The 25296-nt window shown below is 54.4% G+C and overlaps 1 protein-coding gene across 4 annotated transcripts in view; it reads right to left on the bottom strand.

Moving 5' to 3' along the window:
* TCF7 (transcription factor 7) overlaps nucleotides 1–16859 on the bottom strand; it is a gene marked incomplete at both ends in the record, with an annotated part of 38800 nt that extends 21941 nt beyond the window's left edge. For all 4 annotated transcript variants that reach the window (XM_081092134.1, XM_081092136.1, XM_081092135.1 and 1 more), the window contains 3 exons: nucleotides 15742–15866; nucleotides 16370–16436; nucleotides 16617–16859. In XM_081092134.1, coding sequence (XP_080948260.1) covers nucleotides 15742–15866; nucleotides 16370–16436; nucleotides 16617–16859 — 435 coding nt within the window. The remainder of the gene's footprint in view (nucleotides 1–15741; nucleotides 15867–16369; nucleotides 16437–16616) is intronic.
* Nucleotides 16860–25296: the final 8437 nt, after the last annotated feature.

Here is a 25296-nt window from a genome sequence, read left to right as displayed (position 1 = left end):
CAGACGTCCTTCTGGACGAAGCTGCGGCGGCAGGGGGCCAAGGCAGAGGCAGTTGCCGTGGTGGTGGGGGCTGAGCCCCCTGCATGAATTTCATGCATCGGGCCTCTTGTAGTATAAATGTCACATGTGATGCCAGACAGCCACTCTCATCTCTCCCCTCCTTTCACTGCTCCAGCCACTGAGGGCCATGCTGTTTCCTCTGCCGGGAGAACTCTCCTCTCCTCTTGGCTTATCCAATTCCCATCCATCTTTCAGGACTCATCATAAATGAGACTTCTTTCTGGAAGCCTTTCCTACCCTCCCCATTTGAGCAGGAGTTCCCTGCTAAGGCCCACCGACTATAGCACTAACTTGGCTTTGCTATAAGTGTCTGTCTTCATGCCTTCCCTGAGGTCTGAGATCGTACCCTGCACTATCCCTATTATGTAAATTAAAGCTAGGCCCTCAAAGTTGGGTCTCTAGCACTGTGAGCCAGTGTTTAGAGAGAATGTGCCAGCACTGGACAGAGCACCTTGGTGGAGCTGGGCACAGGGTCAGTAGCTCACAGGAAGATGGGAGGAGCTGAGGCCAGTGCTTAGAGTCAGGCACATCCTGCCTGGCACCTGAGACCCTGAACCTCCTCCTACCCTGACTTTTGCCTGCCTGCAATACCTCTGGGAGTCAGAATGACCAGACAGAGCCAGGGCCGCCACTAGTTCAAATGGTACCTTTGTGCTAATTAGAAAAAGTATCCTTTCCTCTGAGACATCCAGGCCCATGCCAGGACACATGATTTGGGGGAGCATACTGCAGCCTGGGTTTCATTTCCTTGGACCAACTACCTAATGATTTTGGTTCTATCATAGTAGCCCTGCTCAAAAGGCCCCCTCCAGTTCACTTCTCTTCCCCACATTGCAAAGAGCCAGGCTTGCCAGCCTCCATCCATAGCCTTGCCCTGAGCATCTATTTACTCTGGCCTCAAGCAGTTCTTCTGGGCTCCTCTCCCAGCTCCAGGCAACCCCACAGCTCCCTCAGACTTCATATCTGGAGCTGGGCTCCACTGTCCAGTGCCACTGGTGCTTAAATTAAGTGCTAAGGATTTTGGCCAGTTGCTGAGTGGGAAGCTCCCCCAAGTCCTGGGACCATGAGAATGAACTCCCCAGAGGGAGACAGGTACCCCAAAATCTTCCAAAGGGGACTCCCTGCATATCAAGTGGGCCTCAATTTGTGGACTCCTCCAGACCCCACCTCTGCAGATATACCCCCAGCTGGGCTCATGCCCTTTTATCCTCAGCCCCCGCACTGAGCCCTGCTGCCCAGGACATGGTGCTCTCCAGAGGACAGCCCGAAAGCTCCCCACCCACAGCATACTGGACGTCTTGTGCCAGACACCCACCCCAGACCATGGAGCCGTGGCCGAATCGTCTGTGGAGCTACAGGGCTGGAGGTTGGCTGGGCCACACCCTCGTGGACCAGGAGGCTTTGGTCCTGCCTACCAGCACAGGACTGTTGCCATGGTTACACAGAGCCCTGCCAGGTGCGTGTGACCAGTCCACCAACTGCCTGGCCTCGACATCAGATAACGGGGCCCTGCCACAGCAGAGGTGAGGACTGGGTCCCTGCATGCAGCCTTGGCAAACCACAGGCCTGCTCTAGACCCAGCCCAGCCGAGGCACCCTCGGAGCTAGCTGAGCCTCGTGAGCTGAGTGGCCTGGCCCACAGCCTCCAGCGGTTTCTATGCATTCGTTTGTGTTTTCCTTCCTCCTCATTGAGGTGAACGCCCCTCAGGACAGGATGTTTTTAGAGGAAAATACAAGCTTCCGGGAGCTGCTGCAGCAAGCTGCTAGCTGATGCTACCGACACATTGTCTGGGGACTCTGCAGCAGCCCCGAGGCTGGGCACCTCCCATCTCCAGGTAGTCACTCACTGGGTAGTTGCCCAGCCATCCAAGAGCCCACCGTGGGCAGAGGCAGGCCAGGACTCAACCTAAGAGCTCAGCCTGTCTTTGGCAGTAGGGAAAGCAAGGCTCTGGGGAAGGAGGCATTTGAGGAGCTCAGAGATTTTGGTCCCCTGGGAGCAAAACCATAAGGCTTTGTAGAAAAGGCAGGAAGAAACCAGCAGAGGTACAGGTTTAGAGATGGCAGCCCCCACTACTAAAAGCTGACTGTGTGCCTTAGCACCTTGCAGGGTTCTGCTCCCCACCAAAGTCCCACCAGTCTTCCCAACCACTGTGTGACTGTGCAGATTTTGCAGGTGGGGAAAGGGAAGCCCAGAGAGATTCAACAACTTGCCTAAGGTCTCTCAGCAAGTAGTGACAGATCTGGATTTGAATCCAGCCCTTTGGGGTTCCTGGCCAAAGATCTTTACCACCCGGCAACAGACCTCACAGACTATCTGGTAGTGTGCCAGCATGGAGACCAAGGAGCCAGCGGTTCTCAAATTCTACTCTTCCCCACACTGGGTCTCTAGCCCACTGGGGAGCTGGGACCACCAATTCTGCCAGAAACTCCTTGCCAAGAACCTTTCTTGGAACAAACTGACTGGAAGCTTGGCTCTGACCTCCACCTCGCCTTATGTGAAGGGTGCCATGACCCTGTCCTTGAATGATTTAGGTTCTATCATAAAGGACTAAAGCAGCGGTTCTCAACCTGTGGGTTGCGACTCCTTTCACAGGGGTCGCCTAAGACCATCGGAAAACACATATATAATTACATGCTGTTTTTGTGATTAATCACTGTGCTTTAATTATGTTCAATTTGTAACAATGAAAATACATCCTGCATATCAAATATTTACATTACGATTCATAACAGTAGCAAAATTACAGTTATGAAGTAGCAACGAAAATAATTTTATGGTTGGGGGTCACCACAACATGAGGAACTGTATTAAAGGGTCGCGGCATTAGGAAGGTTGAGAACCACTGGACTAAAGGGAAAACGAGAGGTTATCTTCCCACAGGGTCTGGCTGTGCTTTCCCCTCCACATGCCAGGAGGGGTGGGATAGCCCCTGGGGTGGCTCTCCATTGGGCTTATCTAGAAGGGTAAGCATGCTGCCTAGGAGTGAGAGCCAGGAGAGCCTTGGCCAGGCCCAGAAACTTGGAGGCTAATGGTCAGAAATGGCTCGAGGGTGGAAGGGACAGACTTGGAGATCTCACCCCCAGCTTCGGCACTATGTTCTCAGCCAGATTCATTCCAGCCAGCTTCTGAGGAGCAAGAGTGTCTGAGTTGCCTGGCCTGTACTAGTCCCAGAACAGTTCTGCCTTGGGCCACAGTCAGGAAGCTCAATCAGGTCTAACCCCTTGTAGCTATTGCCAGTTAAGGCCCTTGGGGCTCTGCCTGGACTCAGCAGTTTATCCGAAGGGAATGCAAGCAAGGAGGGGAAAGGAGCTGCTGGAGGCTTCAGGCCCCAGTGCTTCTACCCAAGCTCCTCCTGCCCAGTGTGAGTGGGGGAGGAGGGCAGGGCTGCCAACTGCCACAGGGCCCCTCTGTGATGGAGCTTCCTAATGAGGTTGAGTTAGGGGTTCCCAAACCACACCAAGCAGCTCTTACAGATACACACCTGAGTGTAACCGTATAAAAATACAGGGGAGAGGGTGAAATGCCAAATTGCTGGGGGTGAAGTGTGGGGAGGGATGGAACAGGGAGACCCAGCTGTAACTATAAACTCATTTTTAAAAAACTGGGTGGAGAGATAAATTGTCTAAGAGACAAGGAAGCATGGCAGTTTAAGGGCAGTAAAAACAAGTAGATGCCTGGGTTCAAATCCCTCTTCCAGCATTTACAAGGTGCAAGTCTCTCCATGCCTCAGGTTCCCCAACTGTACCATGGCTATCCCTCACTGGATTGATGTCAGGATTAAGGGAGTTAATAATGACAAAGGCAAGTGCGTTCCTGGACCAGGGCTTTTCAGGAAAGCCAGCCTTTGTGCCAGGCTGGCTATTGGACTATTGCCTGATGGCTATCGGCTCAGACTGCTGAGCTCGTAACTGGCTTTCAGTGACTCAAGTCGGGGGCGGGAAGCAGAGGATGGTCGCAATAGAAAAAACTGCTCTCAAAATGCCCCTGCAGGGCTGGCAGTTGGCTCGGGTTCACAAAAGCTTTCCCACTGAGTGTGGGGGGCACATTCAAGGATGCCCTCAGCTTCCTCAGTCCAGCCATTCGCAGTGACTCAGGGTCTAAGAAACCCTCCAGCCTAACCCCAGACCACACAGATGAGGGCTCCTGGGCCCAGAGAAGCCCAACAGTGAGCTCTGAGCTAAGCTAGGACCAGGACCTGTCCTATGTCATGCATCAAACCTGATTCAATTTTAAATGTCATTTATAAACACTTCTCCAGGTAGCATTTATTTTGGAAGCTGTGCTCCTGCCTCTAACCAAGAAATACAACCTCTTTGGCCCTGGGAGCCCTGACCTTGCCAGGCATCCAAGAAGGAAAGGGTCCAGCCCTGACCCAAGCCGAGAGCTATGAGGTCACATGCAGCGGGTCAATGAAGACCAAATCTTTCCTTGGGGCCAGAGGAATCGAGCTGGATCCAACGCATGAACCCAAAAGAGTAGGGAAAACTTTGCCTGGACCCTTGCCTAGCTTATCCCACCAGAGACCTTCAGCTTCTTGGCCTACAATGCCCCCATCTCCACACATTCAACAGCTAAGGGGCAGGGCAGTGAGGAGCATGGGCTTTGAGATAAAACAGACCTCAGTCCAAGTCCTGATCTGCTGGGTATTAGCACGATCTTAACCACGCTGAGCTCAGTTTCCCCATCTGCAAAATGAGAGCAATAATAGTATCTACTTTCTTGGATTCTTGCAAGGGTCTTGATATTGGGATTAAAACCCCTGGTACAGATCTGGCACTATTGCTGCTATTATTCTTTTAGCAACTGTTTGCTGAGCACCTACCATGTAAGGCACTGAAATTCCATCAATGAAGAGGACAGATGTGGCCCTGGCCCTGTAGATCTCCTCTAGCCTTTTTTAATCCAAAACATCTTCCCTGAAACCCCCAACTCATCATGGCCATCAATCCCTGTAGCCTAAGCAATCCCAGCTTCATCTGTCCCCACACCCTGTGGACTGCGGTCACCCTCAGCCCCACCCATGGGGTTGCCTACCACAGCTGGGTGGCTCCCAGGCTGCACCCTGATTCAAAGCCAGCCAGCAAACTCTGGGGTGGTGGCCACAGCCTGGCACACACTCAGTGGTCACGCCGCCTGGACCCTCAGCTAGCTCAAGCCACCAGAGACCTCACTGCTGCTGCAGAACTCTCCACAGGCTGTCTCTCAGCATCTCTGAGGGCCCGGGCCCACCCACCCTCTGCCTGCCTCACCCACCCTCTGCCTGCCCAGCCACCAGGCCAGCCACAGAGCCATATGATTTGAATGAAACTTCAAACTTAATGACTTTCATGCTGGTTATTTAAAACGCAATGTAATTTTCTTAAACACCCTATTATTTCCTTTGATAGTTACAAAGCTTCCCCCAATCCCATAAGCATGTTTATTTTTAGGGAAAAGAGTGGTTTGCAGTTGGTCATGGAGACCATAGGGAAAGGGAACCCACAGAAAGCAAGGCAAAGAGTCAAACCAAGCAGCCTGGAGACCCACAGCCGCTCCCCGTTCCTGTTGCAGCAGGCTCTCCACGCCACCACAGGATCCGGTGCAGGCCCCTGCCCTTCTCACACCAGCACACACTGGCCAGTGGCCGCCCTGTCCACCAATCTGACAGTGGCCAAGGCTCCCTTTCTGTGTTCTCCCTCCACAGGACCCCGTATCCTCATCTGTAAGATGGCTCCAATGGCTTCACCATTAACTTTCCCATGGACATTCCAGGCGTGTATGGCACTGAGGAAGGGCTCTTAGGGCCACCAACACACTCTCAACTGCTTCCTCCTGGTTCTTTCAGACATTCTGCCCTGGGTGAGGCCTTGGGGCCTGAAGCTTTGACCAGCTGGATGAGATCTGCACCCAGATAAAGTGGCCCCAGGCAGTGGCTGCCCACGCTGGGAGGATGGGTGGGTGTGGTCCTGTCAGTTGGGGCTCCCTGGCAAGGGAGGTGGCCTAGTGGTGGGTGTTCGTGCAGAGGTCAGCTGAGCCTCACCAATGCGGGGCGTCTTCTGGGAGTGCCTATTTTTAGATTCCAGGCTTTCATGTGGCCGAATGATGTAGAGTTTACAAAGCATCGGTAATGCGTTTCAGATGGCGGCCCAGCAGACTGGGAGGCTGGGCCTGCTGCAACCAGAGCCAGGTCAGAGTTAGTCAGAATACCCTAAGCCTGGACTCCCGTCACCTGTACCTCCCTCCTCACAATCCCTTCTTGCCTGATGGGGAGGCTGGCCCTGGAGCAATCCTTATAATAGTGCCCCCACACAGCAGGCCTCTCCAGCCAATACTTATCTGACGCTCAGAAATCCGCCAAGGCTAGGGATCCCCTGCCCCCATTTTAGAGGGAGAAACTGAGACCTAGAGAGGTTAATAGATTTGCTTGAACTCATATAGCCATGAGAGGAGATGGCCTGGTCCCCTGGCTTCCTTACTCATCACAGCCCCCTGGCCTCATGGGCAAATGGGCCTTTCTAGGAGGGGGCCAGCCCACTGTTCCCTGGGGCCTCAGCCTACCCACCCATGCCTACAGCCACAGCTGTATACCCATCATTTGGAAGCAGATAGTGGGGCCCAGACAGCTCTCCTGTCCTTGGAGGGAGAAAGAGTTGGTTGTTTTAATGGGAGGAGTAAGGGGGCAGGGAGAAGCTTATTTGGCAGACATCCACTTCCTCTGACCTCTGGGGAGCTATGGCTGTAGAAGTCTGCCACAGTGTGAAGGCATTGTATCTCCAGTCTCCCTCTGGGCGTTAAGGCTCTGTCTATTGACACAGCCCAGGCAGGCAGTATCAATGGGTGAGACAAGCTACACAGGCAGCCTCCCCAGAGGACCAGATCACGTGCATCTCAGCCCCACCCCAGGCCAGGGTCCCTCCCCCCTCCCAGTAAGGGACAGTTTCTTCACCCACCAGGGGACTAAGCCAAGAAGGGGCCAGATCCTCTGACCAGGACAAACCCACCCCGCTGCAGCTCAGAGACTGCATGCATGCGAAGGATGATATGGACTGCATCTTTTAGGGAGGGAGGCGGCACCCATGTCCAAACCCCAAGCATCATAGGTCTGTGAGCAGAGGCAGCAAACTGCCTGAAGGAAGAAGCTAACAATGTCCTGGTTCTCAAAGAACCCCCTTCTCAGACTCCTGGAACCTCAGAGTCCTGCTAGAGACAATGCTGATGAGAAGTGCTCTCCACACCCTGGCTGAATCACCAATGGGTGGGACCTGACCTCTGAGGTTCAGTTCCCCTGAGTAAACAGGGGGCCAAAACCCTCCACTCATGACCCTGGAGAGACTGAGAGTCAAATACACTAACACTAAAATGGAAACTTCCACTTCTGAGGTACTCTTCTTGCCTTGCACGTGCCAGCACCCTTGAACCTCCCCAAAGCCCACCCCTCCCCAGGCCCTGCTCGCACCTCAGTTACCCTGCACCTACCAACATCCATCCTGTGCCAGGTGCAGGCTCTGCCTGCCTTGCCCTGGTGGGCACTACCCTGACCTTGGTGCTGCCAACACAACACATGTGCCCACCAGGCACTCCCAGGCTCTGGAACCAGCATTGCCTGGGCATCAAGGTCACATGCTGGGCCATCAGTATCAGCCCTGTTTCTCTAGCCTCACCTCGTGGCCCCCACAGACCTGGGCTTTGGTCCACCCTTCCAATGGTCAAGAAAATACAAATTTCTGTCTCACACCCTATGCACAAGCTGTGTCCCCACACCTTGAGTGTTCTCTCACTCTCCACTGCAGGTTCCTGGCCAGCTGGAACCCTCCTGGGCTGCCCCCACTGGCCCCTCTCCTTCCTCAGTGCCCTTTACCAACTTAGGCAGGCAGAACCTCAAAGCTGACTCTGAGCCCACAGGAGAGTCCCTTGGCTTTGCCAGGACTGAGCTCTGGGCGGGCAGAGACAGCTGTCCTCTCAGTGCTGAGACAAGGCCAAGTATACAGCGGGGGTGGGGGTGGGGATAGAAGCAGGTGACTCAGTAACTGCCAGTAGGGGTCTCGGCCCAGGATTCTAGGGCCAGATGGGCAGAATAGCTGTCCCCTGCACTGCCCCAGGCGAGCTGGCTGCTGAGCTGAGGGAGAGCACCCCGGCTCCAGCCCAGTCGCAGCTTCAGGAGTGCCCCACCTACTTGGCACAGCGCCCTTCACAAGGGCCATTATCACAGTGTTCAATTCCTCCCACAGTGGTTTCCACTCATGAAGCACCTACTACGTGCTAGGGATCTCACATACACTATCGCAATCCATTCCACAGTAACCCATGGAGGTAGGAACTATCATTATCCTCAATTTTAGATGAGGAACCTATGATCCAGAGGAGTTAAGTAACTTACCCAAGGCCACTCAGCCAAGAAGTGGCAGATACATTTGAGGGTGGGTCTTCTAGACTCAGTGCCTTCCCCTTTCACTCTCCTAAGGGGCCTTGGACAAGTCCCCTCACCATCTCAAGCCCAGGCCACACCAGTACTGACCTGGTCTTACTGTCCCCACCTGCAGAAGAAGGGTTGTTACCCGAGATCTGGGCACTTTACCGTTGGGGGAGGGAGGCCCTGTGACCTGATAAAACACCTGTTTCCTCCAACAGAGTCTTGTTTGTACACAGTGGCAGGAAGCAGCCAGTCACAAGGTATGAGGGAGTGTGACTGTATGTCTTCAGGACCGCAGCTGCCTAAGAAGGCCCCCCTATCCTCACCATGTGGCTCTATGTCCATCCTGATCCAGCTAGACTTTAGCAGTTAAATGACTTGAAGCCAGTGCCCCTGGAGCCCATTTTTACAGCTCAACTAAACCTCCTTTCCCACAGGGACAGAGCATGGGAGTCTCAGGAGACCCAAGAGGCATGGGCTGCTGGCAGCCTCTGGGAGGGGATCACCAAGACCTCCCTTCAACCCCACTCACACCCGAGCCTCTGTGCACCTGGGGAGGTGGAAAGAGCTGGTATGAATGTCCCTATTTCCTGGCTGTGGAAACTGACTTGGTGAAACTGTGGTAAGAATTCAGGAAGAATACCTGGGTCCTGGCAACCAACCCAAGGCTCTCTGTTAGCCTTTCCACCCCGCTGAGCTAGAGGGCGGCCCTAAAACTGCTGTCCCTGGGAACAGGGTGGTGCAGGGATCTGCAGGATGGACCTTCCTGGTCCTGAAAGGCATCAAGGGAGAACCCTGGAAGCAAAGTCCGATTTTGGGAGCAGCTGGGGGGGTGCTGCAGATTTTCCAAATACCACAGCCAACACCACATGGCCTTCCAAGTCAGGAAAGAATGCAAGTCAAAATAACTTCTAAGTCGCAATGCACACGACAAACCTATTACATGAATGATGAAAGAGAAAAGTCCACATTAGCCATGTATACGCAGGCCCTGCAAGGATTCCAAAGTGAACTGGGGCTACAGGGAGGCAAATGCCAGATTCTTCCTCCCTCTTGGTCCCATAATTCTCCTTGGACACTGTGCTCCAGGAAAATAAGCAAAATAGCCATTAAGGAGTGATTTCTACAGAGCAACATTTCCCAACCTGTGAGCAAATGAGGCCACATGAGGGAGAGAGTCAATATTCGAGATAAACAAGTAAAGATGCTGTACATGGCACTGTCAGGGGGCCTGCAAATATGCACCCCCACACAAGGGGAGAATTGTGGCAAGACACAGGGCTGCATGCAGGGGTGACTGTGAGAAAAGGTCTGAGGATGGTTCGGAGGCTAATGACAACATGGGTCTCTTTCCCTTTTTTTCTTACGAAATAGCTTAAGCCCCTATCATCCTGTGTAAGGGGTTCTATATGGTTGAGGAAAGGGGACCTCTTTCAGATAAATATTTGGGGTGGTGGGAGAGGATTCTCAGGATCAACTGAGTGGCCGCAGCTCCTGTCCTGGCCCAGGAATAGCACTTCCCCTTCCAAGAACCGCTGGGTGACGTAGAGCAGCAGTGAGGAGGGGGTCTGTGCACCTGTGTCCCCACCCTAGGGCTGGCCCCAGGATTCAGATCCCCAGGCCCCTGTGGCCCAAAGTGGAGATACAGCCCTCTAGATGGTAGTCCACATGGGGCTACAACTGAGCCACAACGGCCCCAGAGGAGCCAGGACAGCAAGGGAGAAAGCATCAGTCATGGCCCAACCCCCACTGTCATAAGCCCAGGCCACACCAGCACTTTCCTGGGCACCTCCCTGGCACTTCTGCCTCCTGACCTCACTCCAATGTTGGGAGGAGGGCTTACCACTCACTTTGTGCAGATGAGGACACTAAGGCTGAGATACTGTTCCCGCCCTTTTATCCTCACCTGAGGATATGTTTATTGATTTTAGAGAGAGGAGAAGGAGGGGGGGGGGGGCGTAGAAACATGGATGTGAGAAAGATTGAAACATCAATTATATGCGCTCCAACGGGGGATCGAACCTGCAACCCAGGTATGTGCCCTAACTGGGAAAGAACACCCAGCCTTTTGGTATATGGGATGATGCTCCAACCAACTTAGCCACCTGGCCAGAGCAGGCTGAGATACTTTTGACGGATGAGCTATCTTTGGTCTGAGCATGGCAAGTGCATCATAAAGCAGGGCCATCTTTGGCCAGAGAGGCTGTGAGGGTAGGCAGCCAAGGCCCATGGCCATGACAGAGGGTACCAAAGGAGGCTTCTCTGAGGCGACCTTTGAATTAAGCCACGAATGAGGAATGAAAAAGGTGTAGCTATGTTAAAAGCTGCGAAAGAATTCCAAGCTGAGGGGCAAGTGCAAAGGTCCTGAGGTGGAAAAGATTCTCATTGATTGTAAAACTTATCATGACACTGAAGTGGCTGCTATTTAGGGAGAGAAGAGTATGGTGCTGATGAGAGGGGTGATCAGGCGCTGGCCACCCAGTCACTCAGGCTGTGGTGAGTGGTTTGGACTTTATTCCATGAGCATTGGGAAGCCACTGTAGGGTTTAATCAGGTGGGAGATGGGATCTGATTTATGTTGTTGTTGTTTTGTTTTGTTTGTTTTTTTATATATATTTTTTTTATTGATTTTTTTACAGAGAGGAAGGGAGAGAGATAGAGAGTTAGAAACATCGATGAGAGAGAAACATCGATCAGCTGCCTCCTGCACATCTCCTACTGGGGATGTGCCCGCAACCCAGGTACACGCCCTTGACCGGAATCGAACCTGGGACCTTTGAGTCCGCAGGCCGACGCTCTATCCACTGAGCCAAACCGGTTTCGGCATGTTGTTGTTTTTTAAATATATTTTTATTGATTGATTTCAGAGAGGGAGAGATAGAAACATCAATGATGAGAATCACTCGGCTGCCTCCTGCATGCCCCTACCTAGGGATCGAGCCCGCAACCTGGGCATGTGCCCTTGACTGGATCGAACCCAGAACCCTTCATGTCCGCAGGCCGAAGATGCTCTATCCACTGAGCCAAATTGGCTAGGGCTGATTTATGTTTTTAAAGGACTCCTTTGGCTGCTATGTGGAGCCTGGAGTGGCAGTTAGGGTAAGGGTTAGGGTGGGGGAGGTGCAGAGGGACCCTGGAGGGGGCTGCTACTGCCATCTGGGTGAGGGATGGAGATGCTTGGGAGGTGGTGACTGAAGTGGGGAAGTGGGAAATCGGGGATATCTGGAGAGGAGCCCAGGTGCCTGCCAGTCCCTCTGTCTTCACCTGTCGGACAACTGTGCCTTAGGAATTTGCTCAGCAGACCCTCCTGTGCCAGCTCTGCCCAGGATTCTCCCAGCTGGGTCTTTTGTGATAGCACTGTCCAGCCAGGGGGGAGTCTTCTCCACTCGGCCAGATGCTCCCAGAGGCGGAGCACCTAGGTGCTCAGCCTGGTGCCAGCCTCCCTTCTAACAGGCTTCACTCCAACCAGAGCTGGTGATCGACCATCAGTAACCCTCCCTAACAAGGCCCTGATGCTCTCTCTGCGGGGTGTGGCGGGCTGAGTGAGTGCATCTCTGCAGAGCTCCCCTGGATAGGCTGGCCATGTGTCAGCAGCACTTCCTTCCTATGCTCTGTCTTGCTCACACCCTCACCTCCTGCTCCCCGGGGACTTGTTTGCACAGCCCTCACCTGGACCTCAGACCTTGGAGTCAGGGAATGTGAGCCAAATGGCCAGGAGCCCCAGCATGAGTCCACTGCCTAGCTGGGCTCCTCCACCCGGGAGCTGATGCCTGACTCCCTGGCTTGAAGCACACCCAGGTATCAGGAAGGCTATAGTCTCAGACACAGGGAAATAGTCCAGAGTCCCTATAAGAGCCAAGAGCCTCAGGTGTGTGTTTTTTCCCCCTGTACTGAGATGTAATTCATGTACTATAACATTCACCATTAAAAAGTATATGATTCAGTGGCTTTTAGTAGATTCATATGGTAGTACAACTGTGTCCACTATCTAATTCCAGAACATATTCATCACCCCAAAAAGCAACCCCATTAGAGTCCATCCTCACACCCCTCTTCTCCCAGGCCCTGACAACACTAACTTACTGTCTGTCCCTATGGATTTGCCCTTTCCGGACAGTCCATCTAAACAGCAAAAGGCTCATCAGCCCTCTAGGCCACAGGTTCTCAGGGTAGCCCAGGGAAGGGGTCACAAGAGCAATGCGGCCTCGTATTCCTTTTGAGATGAGGATTTGTACCAGATTACCAGTCCTGCATATTCAAAAGCCTGTGTTTCCCTAAGGAATGATGCCTTACTCATCCCAGAAGCCCCGCAAAGTCTGGCCCAGGACCCACTCACTGCTTTCCACCCCGATCCCCAGGTCTCAGAGCAGAGGAAATAAAACCAAAATAAGGAGTGGCGACTGCTCTAGGCCAGTAACTGTGCAAACCCGCATTAGATGCCTGACAAACATCAGCCATGAAATAAACTCTGACCTAATTCCCCTTACAGAGTCTACAAGACACCAAGTACCAAAAAGAAACAAACTTTTTTTGGGGGAAAAAATCTCCCTCTCCCCTGCGGCAATTGAGCTTGAGGTGGTTACCTGGCCCGTTACTCCAGGCTAGGCTCGGGTCTGCCTGCTTTGAGGTACTGAATGTGGTAGCCACATGGACATTCCATCTACACATGGGCAGAGAAGTCAGGGGATTGGTCTTGAGCTCCTCAGCACAACTGCTGACCACTTGCATTCTCTCAGAGAGGGCAGGACAAAGGGCCGCGGAGCCTAGTTCTAAAGCCCGTGGGCAGGGGCTGGGCAGCCTGTCATTTGTGCCATGAAGATGGGCTCAGGAAAGCACCGCTTTGAAGAAAACCTCCAAAGGCAGTTTTCCCTCAGGGCCCCTGCAAGGAGCTCCCGACCCACTTGAAGAGAATATTTTCTGATTCTAGACATGAACCTTGAGTCACATGATAAATGTGCTCCCAAAACATAGGGTCAATTAATTTTGCTTTTTAAAACACAACCAAATTTGTAATTGTCTATACAACTCTTCAAGTATTGCAAACAACTACTCTTACTTGCTATTTGCTTGTAACTATCAAGTTTTCAGAGAGTGGAAGGGAGCGGGAGAGACAGAAACATCGATGTGAGAAAGACACAACGATCGGTTGCCTCCCGCATGTGCCTGGGGCCAGAGCCAGGATCAGGCCTTTTAGGGAGGTACACGCTCTTGTCTGGAATCGAACCCAGGACCTTTTAGTCCGTGGGCGGACACTCTCTCCTCTGGGCCAAACTGACTAGGGCTATCAAGTTTTCTTAAAAGAGGCTCCACTACATTCACATACATCTGCACGCAGTGCCACCCCTACTTAGGCCCTTGCCCACATCCCCTGGAGCAGCTGGCACCAGGGCACTGAAAGTCAGTGCCAGAGCCTGTCCTCCTGTGCTCCCAGAAGCGAGGCAGTGAGGAGGCAGCAGCTGAGTGGGGAGGAGAACCTAGGGATCTGCCCTTATAGGGAGGGTGTGACACATACAAATACATCTGCTGTATCTTGAGAAAGCTCCTAAGTTGAAAAAAAACACACAACCCAGGCCAGGAGAGGGGTGTTGTACCCCGCCCCCATCCTTAGGCTGGAGTTGGCTGTGGGTCCACCTACTCTTTGGCCAATGTGAACACCAAATGGTCTCAGCATCACACCCCTACAGAGAACGAGGCCCTCCCGCTCTAGGCACTGTCCCACCACTTGCCCATGCCATGAGAGGAGCTCGGAAACACTGCTTCTCCTTGCACCACTGTGGACTCACAAGAAGCAGGAGGGGAGCCTGCCCTGCTAGGCTTGTTCTCGGGCCTAGGCCTTTTGTCTAGTCAGGGTTATCACAGTGACTCAAGCCCCCTGACCATGTAAGCAAGCAACTCACCTGCCAGTGGTTTGGCAGTAGTGGGTTATGTCAACTTGGCCCCAGATCGAAGGGCTTGCTCCTTCTAAGGGGCCCCAAAAGCATCTTTGTTAAGCATCTGCTCCTGTGGGGCAGAGGTCTCTCAGGAGAGCTGCGGCATCAGGTGGCAAGGTCAGTGGTCAGCCCCCTCCCCGCTAGATTTGAAAGGAAGCAAACATCCTCTCCACCCCTGAGCAGAAAGAGAACACTCATCCAACATGCTCCTTCTAGAGATGAGAAAATAGGGGTGCAGAGGGCAAGGAGCTCACTTCCTGAGTCAGCTGTCTACAAGGCTTTCCATCCTGGGTTTCTAGAGGGAAGCCTCAATCTGTCATCTCACCTCCCACTGCCTTCAGCATGAAACCCTCATCTCCAGATCAGAAAGCCAGGCAGTCACCCTCCTCCCTCTGGGTGACTCCCACCATGAGCCATGTGAGCCAGGATAGGGCCTGCACCTGTGGGACCCACTTACACTGTGCCTGCATTTGCACCCAACATCCGCCAAAGAGAGTCCCCCAGACCTTTCATGTACTCTAGGAGCTCTAACCTCACACCAACTTGGGCTACCTGAGGACAATCTAAACACTAATCTGAATTTTTTTTTAAGTGCAGCTTAACTGCTCCAAAGCACTCAGAGTAGGCTCTTCACACTTGAGATCATCTGCTCCAATGGTCAGAAAAGCATGGTTTGTAATGAACATGAAATCTTTTCAAACCACTGGGTATGTAAACATACTTAATTGCAAATTCATCAAACAGGCCCTTTACCAGCATTACTGATTTGAAACACCTCAACAAACCTTTCGTGGTGCATTTGAGACCAAGCCAGCTTCACTTTCCACACATGGTGTTTAGGCATTCTGTTGCATGGTGCACTCAGGCCAATAAGGACAGAGCAAGTAGCGATCCACAACCAGGAAATCTGAAGCCCACCACCAGCTTTTCTGCGGGTTCCTCCCAGCACCAAGGCTTGGGGCTTCGGGCTTTAGGGGGGAGGCTAACTACAGAGCTCACAGCTCAGACCACACTATGCACACCACCCTCAGGAGTCAGGGGGATGGATCTCAGCTCAAATGTACTGTGAGAAGATTGCACCCCAGCATCACCAAGCACCAGGATAAGGCTGACACCTGCTTGCGAGCAAGCTGGGAGGACGAAAGCCAACAGCCAGCGGGGAAGTGGCCTGCCCAGGGCCACCCCTCCTTCCTTAAGCACAGTTCTCCTTTGGTTCAGATCCCGCTGGGCATGAACGGGAAGAGAGACCAGAACGGAATTCTCCCGTATCTATTTTGTTGTAAGCGAAAGTCACTTCTTGCCCGTGCCTCACATACCTGGTCAAGGAGGTCGCAGGCACCCGGCTGGGCTAGGGCCACTTACCAGTGGGGGCTGCGGCTGGGGGTGCTGCCCTGCTCCCGACGGGGACGGGTAGTGCATGAGCAGATTGAAGGCGGAGTAGACGGTGTCTTTGTACATGCTGCTAGCGCACTCCGGGGCCTTCAGGCCTGGAAAAACCACAGCTGGGTCAGACACGCCAGCCCGGGCAGTGAGGGCTGAAGGCTGTCTGCTCTCGAGAGAAAAGCAAGAATTGCCAAGGGGTCCCCTTCAAGTTCGTGAGAAGAAACGGGATGGAGGTGCCCAGTGCCAAGTGCTGCGAAGATCCTAGGTCCAGGCCTTCCCCAGGCGGCCCCCACCTGACCCCCACCCTCCCGGCCGCCCCGGAACCCTGGCCAGCGCTTTCTCCTCGGGACGGGGATTAGGCAGTCACCTGGGCAGAGGGGAGGCGGAGATGAAGGGGGTCTGTTTACTCCTATAAAGGTCAGGGCACCGGAAGTGACTCGAGCCCGGAGGCGCCCGGGAAACCCGCCCCCCACTCTCCCCACCCCCTCGGTTTTACCGCCTCCTGGAGCTGCCGTTGGGGAGAGGCGCCCCCTCGGTTCGCTCCCTCCCTCCCCCGGAGGCCTGGGCCTGAGCGGGCGGCGGGCAGCCGGGCCGTGCAGAAACTCACCGTCCTCCAGAGCTTCTGGAAGTTTGTCGGGGAAAAGTCTCTGCGAACTGTGTTCCCGCCCGAGAGCCTGCGGGGAAATCGGAGGGGCCGTGAGGGGCGCGGGGAAAGCTGGGGGCTCCGGGCCAGGGGCCGGAGGGGCTCGGAGGGATGGGGACCCCCTGGGCCGCGGACGGGAGGGGCGGGTCCGCGAGAGCCCAAGTCGGACCGCGGCCGCGCGGGGAGGAGCGGGGCGGGGACCGGCGCTCACCTCGGCCCCGACCTCGGCCTCGCCGCCGGCGCCGGTCCCCGGGACCCCCGCGCCGCCCGCCGCGCCCTCGGACTCATTGACCAGCGACGACTTGAGCTCGGCCAGGTCGCGCTCGGGGCCCGCGGCGCTGTCGCGGCTCTTGTCCTGCTCCTCGCCTTCGTCTTGGAAGGCCAGCAGCTCGTCGGGCGCGCCGAGGTCGTCGCCGCCGCCCGCGCCGCCCCCGCCGGAGTCCAGCTGCGGCATGGTGCGCTCCGCCCGCGGGGGCGTGGGGCGCCGAGGTGCGGGGCGCGAAGCCGGCCCCGGAGCGGCGAACCCGGAGTCCGGACCTCCGAGCCCGGAGCGCGGCGGGAGGAGCGCGGGCGGACTCCGCCTGGACGGGCTGGGGGCGCTGGGCGCTGGGCGCTGGGCACTGGGCGCGGGCGCCGGGTTCAGCCGCTTCGGGAGCTGGCGGGTCGGAACATCAAAGGCGCCGCCGGCGGAGTGCGGGGGGGCGGGGCGGGGCGCCGGGGGCGGGGCGGAAGGTGGGTGGAGCCAAGTCGCCCGGCCCCGCCCCTCCTCTCCTCTCCCGGGAGAGGCCGGGACACGCCCAGGGGTATATTCTTAAAGGGCTCGCTCTCCCGGCGGAACCCGAGCGAGGCGCCGGACACCCAGAAAAACTGCGAGGATTTTAAAGCAGGAGCCAAAGTGTGAACTGCGTCTGTGCCCTGAGCCTAGTACGTCCTGGGCTTGGATTTGGGCCCTTCCTAGAGCTTGGGGCTGCTCGGAGGCTGTGCTCCAACCCCGCACCGACAGGAATTGGCCTCCTCCAAGCCCATTTTCCAAACCTAAGCCAATGAGGTCGTCCCCTCACAGCGCGAACTCCAGCATGTGCCCGTCACACATTTATTGAGTGCCTGTTACATGTGGGGCTCATGCATCACATTTGTGAGGGCCTCTCGGCCATGTGGCGGCTCCAAGGCGCGAATACAGCAGCAGGACAAGGAGAAAGGACCCCGCTCCCCGCCCCCCCCCGCCATGGGGATCCTCCAGCCACACCCTCTCCCTCCCACGGCTGTCCCAACTCAGTTCCAGGCCTAGAACCTGCGGCCCGGGGGTGCCAGGCAACTTAACACGGGAGAGGTCGCATTCCCGCGGAGCCTATTGACTCCGAGCCCCGCGCAAACGGAACCTCGCAAGATCCAGGCTGCAGGGTCTATAAGCCAGGAGGCGCGCGGGCAGCGCGTCCGCTTACATCGCATCTACCAGGCACCAGGGGGCAAGTCCACTCGGGCCTCTGCAGCACGCTTGGCCTCCGCTCAGCCCCTGGATCTGGGCCCCTTTGAGTCGCGGTGCAGTGAACCACAGCCCCCAGCAGGTTTCTGTGCTGGACTCAGTGTAGAGTCTACGTTCCCATCTCTCCCAAGAACAACTGCGCCAGAGGGTATTTGGAAAGGGAGGGTGCCTTGGACGCTTCTCCGGCTCAGAGCCTCGTAGGACCCCTGGCTGCGGTGCAAAGTCGGGCCGGAAGAGAGCCGCGCCGCCCCTCGGGGTCCAGGCCCAGCCTGGCTGGCTGCGGATCAAAGAGCCTCGGCCCGTCCTTCTCTGCGCTTAGATCCTATCTGCGCCCGCCCAGCGGGGCGCCTCGGCCCCTCCACCTCTGGGCTGGAGTGCCCTCTTTTCCTCCCTTGGGGGGGGAGGGGGGACGGAGGAGGCATGGGGCTGGGGGGTGGGCACGAGTGCTCAGTAAGGCCATGGAAGGGTGTGGAAGACCCTGCCCATTAGGTCCCCCCAGTCAGCTTTTCTGGGGTGAGCTTGCTGCTGTCTCACCTCATCCCCTCTAGAGTAGGGCGAGGGGCTCCAGCCAGACGGGGCCCAGTCTCAGGGGAGAGCCCTGGAGGAGGGGCCCAGGGCCTCCCCCACCTCAACCCCTGAAGATGTCCGGTCTGGCTTTGGAATGAGCCGCCCCTGTTCCAGCTGAGTGGGAATACGGATCTGCCTAACCCAAAGGCTCCGAGGGTCTTCCTGCCTTTTCAGGTGACCCCAACTTAGCAGGAGCCTCTTCCAGGACAAAGTTCTCCAGAGCCATGAAGTCACAGGCTGAAGTTTTCTCCAGTCCATAGAGAAAGGAGAGAAGTCAGGGCAACAGTGAGTGAGTTTGTTTTTTTTCAAGAGGGCTACATTTTTTCAGCTTAAAGTATTAGCCTTTAATCAGAGATTATGAACTTTGTTTTATTGGTGTGAAAACAGCCTTTCTTTACTGAAATGATGGTGAGAATTGATTTTTTTTTAATGTTCTTATTTGGCAAAAGAAAAGCTTGGCACCTCTGTTCACTCTCCCACCCCCAAGTTTCTCTGGGCATTTTATAGGGCTCTGAAATCCTAAAGTCCGGGAACCATCGCCCTGTGGAGTCATGGCGCCAACCTCTTTCCTGCTGGGTGGAACAGGGAGCAGATAGGTGAGTAGGGAAATAGGTGTATGAGGAGGGGTGAGGGAGGGAGAGACAGGCTGAGTTTCAGATATCCACAGCCACACTGAAATCAGCCTGAAGACCTGAGTACCTAAGCTCAGGCTGTGAAGAGGGGAGGGGCTCAGGAGACCACTTCAGCAGCTTAAGAAGCTGAGAAATGATTAGAGCCAAGTTTGTTGCTGGATTAGTCTATATGAACCATGAGTAGAAGGAGCTCAGATGTGGTGAGATCAATGGGGCTAGAGTGGTCAGGTTGGCTTCCAGGAGTGGGAAGATTTCAACTGGGCCTGGAGAGACAGGAAAAGGAGCTCAGGCTTGTCCCTAAAAGGCAAGCGCAGGCCCTGTAGCAGCCCCTTCCTTGTCTGGTTAGCACTGATTCTGTCATCGTCCACACAGTAACTTCATTTTACTGAGTGATTGCTATGTGCCAGGCATCCTGTCAAGAGCTTCACACACATTATCTCACTTAAACATCATACCAATCCTATGATATAGGGACGATTGTACTCATTTACCAGTATGAATGAGGAAACTAAAGCCCAGAGAGGTTGAATAAGTCACCCAAGGCCTCACGGCTTGGAAGGGAGGTTATCAGCATTCCAAACCCAGGCAATCTAACTCCTGAGCCCACACCCTTTTATACCCTCACTAGTGTTCCATTATGACCTTTACAATTCAGCGGGGTCCTTTTCTGCTTTGTGGTCTTTGCAGACAAATGTCAGTGAGCTGCCCAATAATCGAGTTCCTACTTTCTGGCTGACTCATGCTGCCTGGAGGGGCTGCCAGGAGGACTGGGGAATCCTGTGACTGGTCTGTGTAGGGTGGCTCAACTGTTTGCTAGGTAAGAGGGTTTAGAGTGTCTCCCGGAGTCTGAGCAACCTCAGTCAGTACCATCTCACCCCTGGGCCCGCTCTAAACTACCTGCTCTGGACACGGACTCAGATGCCATAGCGATAGGCCCTGGTGTTCTTCCATGGGGAGGTGAGTAAGATCTTCTGTGGCTGCCCCTGGATGTGACCAGGGGAGTTTGGGGACCAGGCAATCTGCAGGGGGGGGGGGGGGGGGCGGCCCAGAGCCTTCTGGGCTTATGAAGCCCAGGTCAGAGCTGGAGATTTAACAAGGCTTCATCTTCATGCAAATAAACCAGGTGGACCTGTGCTGTCCTCAGATGTTGGATGCAGGACAAAGTGCTCTCAAGGGTTGGGGGTTAGAGCAAGAGAGCTCTGGCTTTGGATTTAGGCAGCCCTGAGATTTCATCCCTGCCCTACCATTTACTAGCTGGGGGACCCCAGGCAAACCACTGACCTGCTCTGAGGCTCCGCCTTTTTGTGGGCAAAGTGGGTATCACACCTGAACCTGCCTCGCACTGTGGGAGCGAGGCTGAGATGCATGAATCATATATCCTAAGAAAGAACTTTTAGCACAACGCCTGGCACATTCCAAGTGCTCTAATAAACGGGTGCTCTTGAGCTAGAAATTTTTCGGAAGTTGTTAGGCTAATTGGCTCTTCGTGTAACGTCATGTAAACCATCTAAGTGTTCTCATGGCCTGAGCCCACTTAATCACAGCTAAGGCTGAAAATATACATTTCCTTTCCTTTCTTTCAAGTTACTTTAACATGAAAGGCCCACATGAACTCTGACCTTTTCTAACAGGGAGACCCTTGAAATGTGGCATTTCCAGAAAACGGCTCAAAGGAGCCCCAGAGAGATTTGGTAAATTACAATGGGGAGAGGTTCAGAGTAGCGTCTTGTCCTGCCCACCAGCCAACCTGGCATCCTGTTGGGGCTTGCCAACCGCTGCCTGGAGGCTGGGCTGCCGCTTGGGCAGGAACACTTCCCCTCCCATGGAACCTTCTCTCTCAGAGCAAAGCCTGGTCACACGTCCTAGAAGCAGACTGTGGTTTGTTACTAGAAACACAGTTTGCTCCCTGGAGACTCTGTGTAGTTTCACTGCATGTTTGTGCATGTGTGTCCATGTGTGTGTGCATGTGGGTGGTTTTGGCCTGAGAATGGCAAAGACACACAGTTGCTATGATGCCACTGCTCTGGGCCAGGGACCAGGCAGCTGCCTTAGAATGAAGCGAAAACTGTTTGGAGTCATCTTTCTTTGTAATCTTCAGTGGGTTTTCTCCTCTACCAGCCCTCCACCCCCAATTGTACAATAGCCAAGAATTGCTCTTAAAATAAACATTTAATAATAAAACTAGATGTTAGCTATTCCTGATGAAACCCCAAGGAAGTTTGGCTAAATTGGTTTGAGGGTGGTGGTGGTAAGAATACAAAGAGAGCTGCCCACAGCTTCAGAGGGCTTGTTATGACAATTTCCCATGGGCTAATTTCCCACTGTGCCAGCCACTGTTCCCAATGAACGGGGCTAGGATTTACTTACCAGGAGAAATAAATAGCCCAGGGTTTCCATAGGAAAGGGTCTGGAGTCAAAGGCGCCAAGGTACCAGAACAAAGGCAAGCCTGGAATGGCTGGCATATGACAAGCACTGTGCCACCAGGGCACACCGGTCCCCCAAGAGCTTGGTAGTGGGAGGCCTGTGTTCTGGTTCCCAAGAGAACCTGTGCCAGATACGTAGTTACTGTCAGTCCCAATGTATACAGTCATTAAAGACTCTTGGAAGTCCTACCCCAGAGGAATCTGTCTAGCCTCCTTCAGCCAAGTGTCTCCCAAACGTATTTGACCATAAAACTATTTTCCTATATATGATTTTCCAAAGAATGTGGCTCCTCTGAATGTCTTTGAGGAATGCTAATATCCCTGGTTTCAAGAGGCAAGGAGAAGCACTCCTTACCCCCAAGCATATTCCAATTTGTGTCCCTGATATGGAGAAAATTAGCAATGGTTGCTTCCCAAACTGGTCATCACAGCTCTAATAAGGCTTCGCTCCTGCCCTGCTGGATTCTCAGCTTCTTGGGATGATGGAAAGCTTATCTGTGCCCTTGCTGAGCGCTAACATGAACAAGCATACCGTGGTGCTTAATAAATGTCTGCTGGCCTGGCTGGTGTAGCTCGGTTGGTTGAAGGTCCTCCCATGCAGTTCAGTTCCCGGTCAGGGCACATGCCCAGGTTTTGGGCTTGATCCCTGGTAGGGGGCATGCAGGAGGCAGCTGATCAGTGTTTCTCATCGATGTTTCTCTTTCCCTCTCCCTCCTCTCTCTCTCAAATCAATAAAAAACATATTAAAAACAACAACAACAAATGTAAATAAATGCCTGCTGCCCATGAGATGGAGCTCTTATGTAAGGGTCCAACCCAACTCAGCTCCTTAACTTCCAGGGGGCAGGGCGTTTCCCATTGGTCTGTTGGTTGGGAATTCCGCAGTGTCTGAGATGCCTTGTTTTGTCAAGCTCACCTCTGGTCTCTCCCTCCCCCAGGAAGCCTTTCCACCTGCTCAGGTCCGCGGGGTCTCTCTCCCTGCCAGACTCTCATTGCCTTTAGAATTGGAGCCACTCAACTTCATGAGCCCTTTGGTCTCTGTTTGCGTAAGTCTCCTGTCTTCCTACTGCTATCGTTGTCAACTGATGGTCAAGAGCTGGGCTTGAAACTCACAGCCAGTATGTGAAGTGGGCCTTCTCCTCGTACTTATTGGGGGTGGGACCTTGGGTGAGCCCCCTCCCTCTTGGGACCTTTGGTTCCTTATCTGCTATGTGAGGGCAAAAATAATACTTGCCTCAAAGAGCTGGGAAGATGGGGTGAGTTCCTGCTGGTAAAGGACTTAGCGTGGTGTCCAGTGCAGAGTAGGTATTTGCTAAGTGGTGACCAGTGTCAATTATTATTGTTCCCAGCCAGCAAGGCTGTGCTTGGGACCAGGCCCTTAGAAGTGGTTAGCAGAGGCTGTCCCTACAGTCCTGCAGTCCTGCTAGTCTTGAGGTGGAGAGTCGGGACCTCGGTGGGGAAGGCACCAGGAACCCTGCCATCTGAGACCAGGCTGAGGCCACCAAGCATTCAGCCCAAGTGGAAACTCCTGCCAAGAGATGGCCATCTCCAGATGTCGACAAGCCGGAGGGAGCCGGCTGGCCTGTGGGGCCTGAGGGCAGAGACAGGACTAATAGGAGGAAATTACACGGAGAGATTTCATCTCGACTTGAGGAAGCACGTCTACCAGTCCAAGCTGGCCAACCGTGGCCTGCCCCGGCCACCGAGGCAGTGAGGTCTCTGTCACCAGATGTGTGAGAGCAGAGGCTGGGGGCTCCCAAGGGAGGGAAGCCACTCAGGGGGTTTCCACCCTCAAGGCTTCTCCAAGGCTGTGGGCAGTCCCTTGTACTTCCTGTTCGGCTCTGCCCCTCACTTGAGCCACTTGAGCCGCTGCAGGTATCTGAGCAACGACAGGCTCTGAGGTAAGTGTGAGGGTAAAGGCTTGGGCATCTCTGGCTCCTAATTGGAGCTGGGGGCTCGAGGGGAGGTTTGCTGTAAGAGGCTGATCTCAAGGGCATTAATAACAGCAACACTGCCTTTTGGGGAAGGAGCAAAGGCTAGCAGCTTGGAGCCTGAGCCCGCCCAATCTGTGCCGGGCACCTGCTCAGGCCTGCTGGAGTTGGGGAGGCCAGAGATTGGCAGTAGGAGCGGGCTTGTTCTTAAATCAGTCTCCCCTCACTGGCTTCCACTTCTAAAACCAGAGGCTGGAAGGAGAAAGATGGGAAGAAGCAGGACCGGAAAGTGCCTGGGTTTCTATTTTGGCTCTGCTACTAGGTAGCTCTGTGACTTTGGGCAAGTCACTTACCCTCTCTGTGCTTCAGCTTTCTCTGTAAGAAGGAATGATAATAGCGATCTCACTGGGTTCTTGTAAGGATTAAGCGAGTTAGTGTTGGTAAAATACTTGGAACAGTTTGTGGCCAAAAAATTAATTAAGCAACTCATCTATGCCTAGCCTAGTTATATGCAGGGCTTTACATCAGTCACCTGGTTTAGTCTTCACAAAAGCCTAATGAGATTGAAAATACTGTCATTAGGGAAACGGATCTGAGAAGGTCAAGTTCCTTGCCCAAGGTCACTTCGCTGGTGAGAGGCAGAGCTAAGGTTTAAACTCAGGATGGTCTGTCTCCTGAACTGGGCGCTCTCTCAACCACTCTCGCAACTGTCCCAGCTCTAGGGAGGTCAAGTGCCCACAGCAGCAGGGCTACAGCAGGTCACCAGGCAAGAGGGAGTCAGAGAAGCCCTGCCCCCTCTCCCCACCCCCACTGACTCAGGCTGGAATCCCCTCTCCCTGGCTGCCTGGGAGAGATTTCTCTGACTAATTTGTGGAAATGTTGCTGGGTGACTCCGATTACAAATTGCAATCCTGCTTCCTTCAGTTGAGTCACCTCCGTCGTGGGGTCCTGGGAGCAGCCAGAGTTCTGGGCTGGCTGTGTTTGCCTTGGCGGTGACACTGCTGAGAGAGCTGGACCACTCCTGACAGCTTCCAGGGACCAGGGACTGGAGCCGGGTTCCCTGCATAGCCTCTCTGGGTGCAGGGGCAGGAGGGGGGTGGGCGCTGTGGGCCTAGGGTGTCCTCCTCACTCCCATTTCCTCTTCTGTTCCATCAGGAGCCCTGTCTTGCCCATGGCTGTGTCCCCTGGACCAAGCCAGAGCCTGGCAGAAAGCGGATGTTTAATAAATATGTGTTGGGCTCAAGAATGTCTCCAGACACTTACACTGCACTTTACTGTTTACAAAACTCCTTCCCATCTGTTATCTCGTCTGATCCTCCCAACAACCCTGAGAGGCAGGTCTTTTAGCCCCATCTTACAGATGAGGAAACTGTGGCTCAGAGAGAGAGGAAGTGACTTGCCCAAGGTCACATAGCTCAAACCCTGGTCTCAGGGCTCCAAGTTAACTGTAGCTCTGCCGGCTGTGGAGATGTCTCCCCCTTCCTTCTGTGAGGACAGTGAGGGGATGGAAGGAATCCTGAGCTGGTAGAGGCCTCCCCGGCGTCCCTCAGCGCGGAAGTGCTCCTCAGAACTGGCCAGGGGAGGTAGTGCTCTTGGCCACTAGTGGGACAGAGCCACACCCTCCAGGATTTCTGATGGGGGAGGGGGCTCTGGGGTGCTGAGGGTCATTGATTTAGGAAGCAAGTCCCCCCTAACCTCTCGGGAGCCAGGAGCTCTCTGCCAGAGGTCCAAGTCCCTGTCCCAAAGACGGGGCCGGGAGCTCTGCCTCACTGCAGGCAACAGCACTCTGGTTCCTGAAGGCAGAGCACCATGTCCTGTTCGCGTGCCTCCTTCTCGCGTCCCCAGCTCTGCTGT

The sequence above is a fragment of the Myotis nattereri genome (genome assembly GCF_964212035.1).
Source record: "Myotis nattereri genome assembly, chromosome: 5".
In the NCBI taxonomy this organism is placed as follows: Eukaryota; Metazoa; Chordata; class Mammalia; order Chiroptera; family Vespertilionidae; genus Myotis; species Myotis nattereri.
This window is presented reverse-complemented; position numbering and strand designations above follow the sequence as displayed.